At 42.2% G+C, this 9,292-nt stretch overlaps 1 protein-coding gene across 3 annotated transcripts in view; it reads right to left on the reverse strand.

The window, feature by feature from the left end:
• The window catches only part of nkd2b (NKD inhibitor of WNT signaling pathway 2b), a 35,787-nt gene extending 26,885 nt beyond the window's left edge, over positions 1-8,902 (reverse strand). For all 3 annotated transcript variants that reach the window (XM_086114707.1, XM_086114706.1, XM_086114705.1), the window contains exons 1-3: positions 8,623-8,902; positions 8,515-8,541; positions 8,339-8,430 (exon numbers count right to left, since the gene is read on the reverse strand). In XM_086114707.1, the coding sequence (XP_085970833.1) occupies positions 8,339-8,430; positions 8,515-8,541; positions 8,623-8,647 (144 nt within the window). In that variant the 5' untranslated portion in view covers positions 8,648-8,902. The remainder of the gene's footprint in view (positions 1-8,338; positions 8,431-8,514; positions 8,542-8,622) is intronic.
• Positions 8,903-9,292: the final 390 nt, after the last annotated feature.

A 9,292-nucleotide genomic window follows, 5' to 3' on the forward strand; every position in this document is an offset into this window, starting at 1 on the left:
AAAATAATGATCCATCCATCCATTTTCCGATCCGCTTTATCCTCACACGGGTCGTGGGGGGTGCTGGAGCCTATCCCAGCTGTCTTCGGGCAGTAGGCAGGGGATACCCTGAACTGGTTGCCGGCCAATCGCAGGACACACATTGACATACAACCATTCGCGCTCACACACACACACACACACACACACACACACACACACACACACACACACACACACACACACACCTAGGGACAATTTAGAGCAGGGGTGTCAAACTCATTTTTGTTGCGGGCCACATTACCGTTTCCCTTGGAGGGCCGTTATGACTGAAACCATATAAAAAAGTCAATAATAACGTTTTGTTCAACTATAGTTTAAGTTACTGTAATGAGGGGTTTGAGCACAAGAAAATGCTTACAATATGTCTCTAATTTATTAAATATGAGAATTTTACATTTTGGTAGAGATTTTAGCAAGCATCATATAAGTGACCATGTTTGATTTGCTTTTACGGGCCACATAAAATGATGTGGCGGGCCAGATCTGGCCCCCGGGCCTTGAGTTTGACACCTGTGATTTACTGTTTTCCAAAAACATGCCATGCATGTTTTTGCGTGGCATGTTAAAAACATGCCACGCGTGTTTTGGAAATGTAGGAGGAAACTGGAGTACCCGGAGAAAACCCACGCAGGCACGGGGAGAAAATGCAAACTCCACGCAGGAAGGCCGAAGCTGGAATCGAACCCTGTACCTCTGCACCATGAGGTCAACGCACTAACCAGTCGACCACCGGGCTGCAAAACTAATTATGATCTAAAAAAAAGAAAAAGAAAAAGAAATTGCTGAAATAATAATGGATGACCTGTAGTGGCAAAAGTGTACATCCAGGATTTAAGATGCACCTTTCTCAGAACAGGTACGAAAATGGAATTATTGTTAAATTGAAGTTATACATTTGGTGTCATTTGAAGGCATGTTTGTTTTTAACCCTGATTTTCTACAGGCGGTATCACACAACATGATTCCCAAAAAGGCTTTTTTTTTCAGACACTCAGTACTCAGGTTGAAGTGGTCATTCCAACTAGGGTCAACATTTTGAGAGATTGTCCTTTTTGGGAAATCTCACAGTGCTACTTCAAGCTTATCCAGCTAATTATAGGTGCAATGATTAATCAACGACTAATCATTTATCATATTAATCGCTAATGATTTTTGATAAGCGATTAATCATTTAGAAACCTTGTTCAACATAAAATTTCAGCCTCACAAGAGTAAATTCTCTTCCATAGTTCCATAGTCCTCCATTAAAGCAGACTGATTATGTTTGTGTTTCTGCAAAATAAGCCATTTGCAACCATTTGCAAGAAAATGATTTTTGTCCATTTTCAATCAGCAACTCAATCATAATCCACACTCGTGCATTTTCTGCACTGCCAATTTGAAATATCCCGTTCTTTTCTTAAATCTGATTCATTGACAAAACGCATATGATTAAAAAATTGATTAATTAATTCTCATCGTCGTGCAACAAATCAATCAATCGATCTACCCTTGTATCTCAGGTTTCACAACGGGAGAAATACTGGCGGGTGTCATCCAATATTTTCAGTTTGACCTTCCTCGCCTCGTTTGACAAAATAAGCATTCTTGTTGTACACCAATCAATGGGCTGCAAGTGTGTGGAGCTCCTCTCTCCCTAAGGTTGGTACCACAACAGGAGCATGCCAAAAAGTGGTTTATTTTAGTACCATTCAGAGTTTGTGACAATGGGAAAACTTACGTGCAGCTGAAATAAACCGAACCGAACCGCTGGTAAAGAAAGCGTCTTCCTCCCAAAGCCTGGGCAGATGTTGCCCGCCATCCTGCCCCCTTCCCCCTTCCCCCCACTGATGCCTCAAAAACACCTCAAATATCTCCCCAAAGAAAAAAAACACACCCTTAAATCCCTACTCCTCCTCTTTTCCTCTTCCACGGCAACCTTCCACCCCCTTCCTACCACAGCCCCTCTTGCCGCTCCAGGATTTTTCAGTACAAACCAGGAACAGATGTCTGCCGGGGCTGTGCTGAAAGACCCCGCTGTTCTGGATGCCAGCCACATGCTTTTCATTCAGAGATGAAGGCTCAGAGCTCGCCTTCTTGTGAAGCCATTTTCGGGAGGGGAGTGGGGGGAGGGGGGTGGCGGAAAAAAAACAGACCCTCCAAATGCCTTCAAGACTGTTTAAAAAGAGCTACATATACCAGCGCACCTTTATGTCGCCTCTGCCATTTTCGCATCTCAGGTGGTGGTGGGGGGGTTCCGTGTTTGGTCGCTACGAATCATGAGTGAGGCAGAGTACAAAGTCATGATGCGCTGCCAAAGAAAGTATTTCTTACATCCAGATGGGCAGGAGTAATGTCTCTTGAATGAGATTGTACTGATTACAACCTCAGGTTATGTACCGAAACTTTTAAAGGCGACCGCGACCGACCGATGGGAAACTTTTATAATAATCTCAATCATATTCTAATCTTGCTTTATTATAATACCTTTGAAAGCATCGCGGTGTTTTGCTTTTTCTTTGGCTTTTTGTGGCTTTCCGCAGCCAAGTTTGAACGGTAAAAAAAATAATAAATCTGTAAGTATATAGAATGAGGCTTGAAAATCAAGCTATGGTCTTCGCTCTCGACACTGTGGGCTAAATGCGCCGAAGCCACACTCCGCTCAACTGTCCTCTATCAATCAAATGCAACTTCTTTGACTTGAAAAATGGATGCTACTTCATCTGGCAAATTTCTCAGGTCTACACATCCCTTGCTTGAGCATCCACCCAATTACATCACTGAGAAGCCGTGTTAGCCACGCCCCCCGCCCCCTGAAAAATAATAATCAGGAACACAGATATGGTGAAAAAGAGTTGTTACTTCTCTATCTCCATAATTCAGCCCTGCTTCATTTTCTGTCTTTTCACATGTTTGCAGCAATTACCTTTAAACATGTAACGTATTAAGAAATAAATTTATTAATTTACTTCACAGGGGCTATAAAGACAGTACACCAGACGTTATGTGAAAATAAGCGGACCAGTATTTTTTTCGTGACAATTAACAATGCAAAAAATGAAAAGAGATGCATCTGCGGCATGACACTCATTTAACTTAAAACCAAGTGTTTGATTGTTTGTAGGCCTTAGTATTGACAGCGATTATCGTTACACTTGGATGAGAGTTAGGGAAGACAAAATGAGAGCCAAATCATTGCGTGTGCGTTGAGTAAAGGTTTGACGGCAACAGTACCGAACAAATGATTTCCTATGGAAAAACATTGCGAAGCCAGAAAAAACACAGCAGCATTCCAGATCAAGTTTCCTCCATAAAGAATAGTAATGGGCCTAAAAAAAAAAAAGAGCTGAATCGTTATTGTTGCTTTTAATCTTATTTTTGCCACTGACATTTATATCACTAAGCATTTACAATCTGATCTCAGCTGAACCCATTTTCTACTCCAAGTGTATTCAAATTAATCTTTTTAAAGTGGAACATTGAAGTTTTATTTATTTTTTCTTTCCGTCATGGAATGTGACGTGTTGACACAGTGGCTCCCCACAAGCAAGTCTGTGGCGAGGCTTGAGACAAAAGGCGGTGCTGAAAGGCCAAATTAGCCTGTCATTATTGGGGCATCCCAGCGAGCCTGTTTGAACCGCTTTGCTTGTGCGCGACAAGGTTTGGACCTTGTTGATGTTTCCAGAGGTGAAACACACAGCGAACCCTCACTGGGCTCTTGTGAACTCATGAACACACTTCTCCAGACTAGGTAAGGAAATTTGAAGCATTCAGTAAATCCAGACGTGCTGATTTTTAGGAACTAAAATACATGTATTGGTCTCAGTTGAAGTGACGGTGTTTCAGGCACGAGCGTGCTGCTGTCCACTCCTGCACTCAAAGTGGGATTACAACGCCGAAGGCAACCAGCCAGCCTCCGAGTGGAGTCATGCTTTGCCGAAAAATCAATATTTAAACACGTCTGATCTGCTGTTATTTCTTTCTAAAGTAAAGCCTCGGCAGATTGCCGGATCAAAATTAAAGCGTTATCAGGAAGATTTTCGAGGTTTACACAGACTCGTGTTGGGCACAGGCCATGTTTGCGCTTCTTTTCCCGGCAGTACATCATCCCCTGCCCCCCGCCAGACCTCCTCCCCACCTTCTGCAAGCAGGGGCAGGGGGATTGAGGGGTGAGGGTTTGGAGGTTCCACTTGATATCAGAGCCCTTTTATAACTCTCAGCACTGCACTTTGAAGTCCCAGCCAGACAGCTCAGGAATCCTACTCCCCCGTTTGACAATGAGAAGGAAGGGGGTTGGGGGGGCAGTTAAACAGCGTGTTTGGTCAATCTGCTCCCTTCTATAAAGTCACAAGTAATGCTATCTGTCCCTGTAGCTTAAGACCAAACCACCTAGTGAGGGCCAGATGTTGAGACACTACATACTAAATATGAAAACCATATTTACCGCACATGTGATGCTAACTCATGATAAGTTGCGCCTTTAATCGCTTTGGTGAACAAACAAAAACTAAATCAAGAAGTCATAAGCACATTCAAACACAAGTTGATAGGGCCCCAACGGACACCCAAGCACTCAACAGTGCACAATCTTGTTAACGGTTAGCCAGTCGCTTAACCTGAGCTCACAACAACAACTGTACGAGCTCCTTCGCTGACTGCCACGCCACTCACTAGTCAGGGCCCACATTTTCAAGCCACACAGATTCAAAGACACAGATATTACAGTGAAACTCCTCTATAATGAAACCCACATGGGCGAAAATACCCCCTTTTGTGAAAACATTTTCCTGCATGAAAGCCATTCCCACTTTTCTGTTCCCCCTGTTCAGTTGTATGAAATCTTTTTCTCTGCTCTTGCCTCGCAACGAGATTCACTACAATGAAAACAAGCCTTCCTCAAAAGTCTAATCCAGGGGTGGGCAAACTTTTTGGCTCGGGGGCCGCATTGACTTTTAAAATTTTACAGAAGGGCCAGGTCAGCACGAGCTATGGTACATTAAAAAAAACTGCATTTGTTGACAGTCCATATCAAACATCAACAGAACAAAAGCATGAAAGTACGGTATTAATATACTTTTTTTAAATGGCAAAAGTGTTGTTGATGACCTATTTTAGCCTGTGCATCGCTGCAGATGGGTTGTGATCAGACCAGTAGAAGTAGAGCGATACAGAGGTACTAGGTGGTCGAAAAGATTGCCCCGCCGCCCCCCCGTGTTCTGCAACTTCAAGTCAATGCGCCACCTGGCGGTGAAATGCCTGTCATTACAAGTCCAATTGAAATGAATGCAATCATTCACATCGAACCTTAATTGTGGACCAACCTTCGGCGGGCCGGATTAAAAAGACCAACGGGCCGGATTCGGCCCGCGGGCCGTAGTTTGCACGCCACTGGTCTAATCCAACCTCAGCATGCCACAACGACCTCTACTGCTTAATTCGGAAACGGCAACAGCAACCACCACACTGTCTGAAACAGGAAGTATTTGTTTCAGACGCAGCACGAACGTTGCATTGCTAATATGGCGACAAAACGGACCTTTGCATACCAAGGAATTAAGAAAAGAAAAGCTTTCACGCTTGAAGACAGGATAAAGGTAATAAAAATTAAAGATGGAGAAAGTAAAATAAAAGACATGCAAGAAATTGATGTAAGTGAAAGTAAATGCTGGTCATAAATTTCGCAATATCGTTCCTTTTTTCTTTCTACGCTGGCTATATGAAGTGTCAAACAAGTGTATGCTCATACTTATGCACTATTGGAATAAAAATAAAAAGTACACATATATGTTTTTTGTGTCTGTTCGTGTTTACGTCTGAGATAACATTTGCTCCAGTGAAAAGCCCCCTGTTGTGAAATTCTTTTTTGCTGCAAACATGATTTCGTTGTAGAGGAGTTTCACTGTATAGTTTGCATTATTTCCTATGGGAAAGTCCTATACTGAATCAATAAATACAATTATCGAAAAATCCATCCATTTGAGCTTGAGACTTCGCAGCTGACCACCCCCTGGACTGGCCGCCAGTCAGTCACAGGGCACATATAGAGACAGACAACACTTCATAATTCCGTAAGTGAAAACTGAACCGACGCTACCTAAATCAGGCAAAGGTAGTGCTACAGTGTAGCGGCTACACCATACCTGACATCCCAAATTATGAATTACCAAAGCAATAATTATTACAGATAGAAAACCTTTTGCACTTAACTAGCATGTTTTTTTTTACAGTAACTACAAAAAGAAATAAACGCAAAATTTGACCAACACCTCGAGTATTACTGCTGCTTATGTTTTGCCTTGAACTGAAACTAAAGCCACAGACATCTAACCTAATAATTACATTTCAAAATATGACACCATCTAATTCTGGTACAGGTCTTAAAATTGAAAATATGTGGCCTCACACTTGCTGCGCAACAGCAGTCGTAGACTCTAGCCCCTGAGGACTTCTTTTTAGCAATAAACTCCAACTGCAGCCTCATTTAAAACATTCACGTAACGTATGAGCAGGCAGACTCATTTTTCCTCCGCCATACTACACATACTCATTTTCAGTCCATATTTCATAGACTTTCTGATAGACCCCTTTTTGCCAGATTCGGGCGACAGCTGGCATGCATAAAGATGGAAAAGGGGCTGAATATGCTGATGTGGTTGCAAGGAGGGGATGAAAACTCATGGAAAAAGGGTTATTCTGACTTTAGCACTGACACTATACTATGTGTGGTCACATATATATGATGGCATTCTCAGACATGTCTTCTCAAATGTTCCTATTAAAGTGTTTGGTGAAATATGGAGAGCTATTTTGTTCTGGGCCCAATGGAAGTGATTAATGACAGCAGATAAATCAGAGTCATGAGTGTGATCGAGGTGCGGGTGGGAAGCACCTAGTAATAAAAGCCTTGCATCTTTGGTGGTTTCCCTCCAGGGTGAGTGTGAACTGCAGCACCCCTTTAATTTGCAACCAGTGGGCGGATAATAACCTGATTTAATCTGTACTACTTGCATGATTACAAACCACCCACCTCACCTACTGTACTTGCCCTCCATGTAAAATGTCACACAAACTGTGTCCACCTCAAAAGGAATATAAGTGTGGTCTCGTGATGCTGCTGATTGGGAGCTACTCTATAAAATGGGAGGCATGGAGGAAGGGAGTCCAAAGTTACGATGCCGACAGCCACAAGAGAAAACTTTACACACCTCACTTGGAAGAAGACGCTACCTCTCCATGCACTGTGTGCAGTACGTGTGGCTTTCTTATCCTACCTGGTGATGGTGCGGGTTAGGGGGCGGGGGGGGGGGGGGGGAATAATCGCAGCACTGTTGTGTCGGGGGCCAGACGTGTCAGAAAGAAACAACAAGAGACTTTGCACGGGTCTTCACGCATGCTCGTCAAAGCACTTTGCCTTCTCCTTAAAAGACAAGAAGTGCTCATCTCCTCTTACAGGGTGTTGTTAAAGCTCCGAGCAGACAACTTTGAAGTGCCTGACACACTCATCCCATCAGCAAACGCACCTCCCACACACATGTACCACACTCTCACGCATGCTGCTGGCATTCTTTAATGAAGAGTTTCCAAAATTCCATTTTAAACTCACAAATTGGTTTCACTCCAGCAGATAAACATATTCATATACTGTACGTATAAATGCCATTAGATAGAGGATACAAAGAACATAGGGGACATGGGTTTACTACAAACATGAATCAAAGAAAATGTTGTCTTTTACTAAGTATCTTTTATTCTAAGGATGGCTGACCTCATACAAAATAATTGGCCGCCCAATTTGGACACGCATGGGAAAACCTACTTTAACCTTTTGGAAACCTACTAGAAGCAAGCATGAAAATATAAAATGTGGACTATTAGCTAATGTGTGACTTGTTTAGATTCGAGAGATTGGCCCATTGTAAAATGATTTCAGCTTGTTTTTTTTTAATAATATACTGTCGATAGATAGATAGATAGATAGATAGATAGATAGATAGATAGATAGATAGATAGATAGATAGATAGATAGATAGATAGATAGCAGTGCTTTGGGGGTATTTATAGAATAAATGTCAAACCGGATTTACCGGTGTGTGTATCTTGTTAAATATTTAGAAAGTAAAGTATGTAAAGTACACATTTGCATGGACAAACTATATATTTCACCTTGTGAATTAACTGCACACAGCGTGCATTTGATTAACACTGACCCCTTCAGTGGTACATAAAAATGTAAATACCTTACTGACCATAAAGACTGACTCATTGTCTTAATTTCTGGTGAACAAAAAACACCATATTAGATAGAAGTCTGCTGTACCTGCATGTTCTTCATCTTGTGATCCATCCCTCCATAGCGCTCAGATTCGTCCATGCCTCTCCGGAGGAAAGCATTCACAACAAAACTGTCCCCTGACACATTAAGAGAAAAACAATCAGCGTGAACAAGAATTATAACTTCAAAATAGTCTTCATGCAATTGTCCAGGAGACTAACCTTCTGGGTTCTCTCTGCGCTTGCACGCTTTGGATCATGCAAAACAGACATCGTTTTGAGTTCATGTTCGAAAAGCTTGAAATGATGCGCATTGAAAGCGTGTCCTACCGTGTTTGGATTGTAGTTTTCCCATTCTTGAGTGCCGCGTCTGTGGATCAATAAAACGGTACCGAGTAAATCCGAAGTGCCTCAGCTCAGCGTGGTCACATTGTGCTGCGGCCGAACTCCAACTTTATCCAAAGTCCGACAATTAAATGTCTCGTTCATGGAGGAAGTACCGAGCGTCCACGAATAACACAGACAAGTCGTCCAAAGTGATGGTGGGAGACCTTTTAGCGGCACGACTCTCCTCTCATTTCACCTCAGTTCGACTGGAAGTGAGGCAGCTGGCAAGTGAAACAAGCTCACCAGACGTGCTCGGTAAGTGTCAAGTTTGACGTCACAACTACATGCTTCCGGTGAAGTCTTAAAAACAAAAGCAGTCAACGGCGAACTTCACAAAACGAATTCCCAAAATGTTGCAAAGCACAATAATACATCTGGATTTAAAACCAAACTCGTTTAATTAAAGCATGAATTAGCTTAAATACATTTACAGATATTTAGGAGGCATAAATAGAATTTTACACATGAATGATGGGAAAGAAAGCATGAAATCCATCTATTCAGTGACACTGTGCCAATTTCACCTAATCGTTTATTTACAATATATAACGTTATTTTTGTTCATCTATCTGCGCCATTGATGAATAGTAACAACGCAAAGAATTAAATAAAT

This window comes from Hippocampus guttulatus, chromosome 6 (assembly GCF_054856545.1).
Source record: "Hippocampus guttulatus isolate MCC_2025c chromosome 6, RoL_Hgut_1.0, whole genome shotgun sequence".
In the NCBI taxonomy this organism is placed as follows: Eukaryota; Metazoa; Chordata; class Actinopteri; order Syngnathiformes; family Syngnathidae; genus Hippocampus; species Hippocampus guttulatus.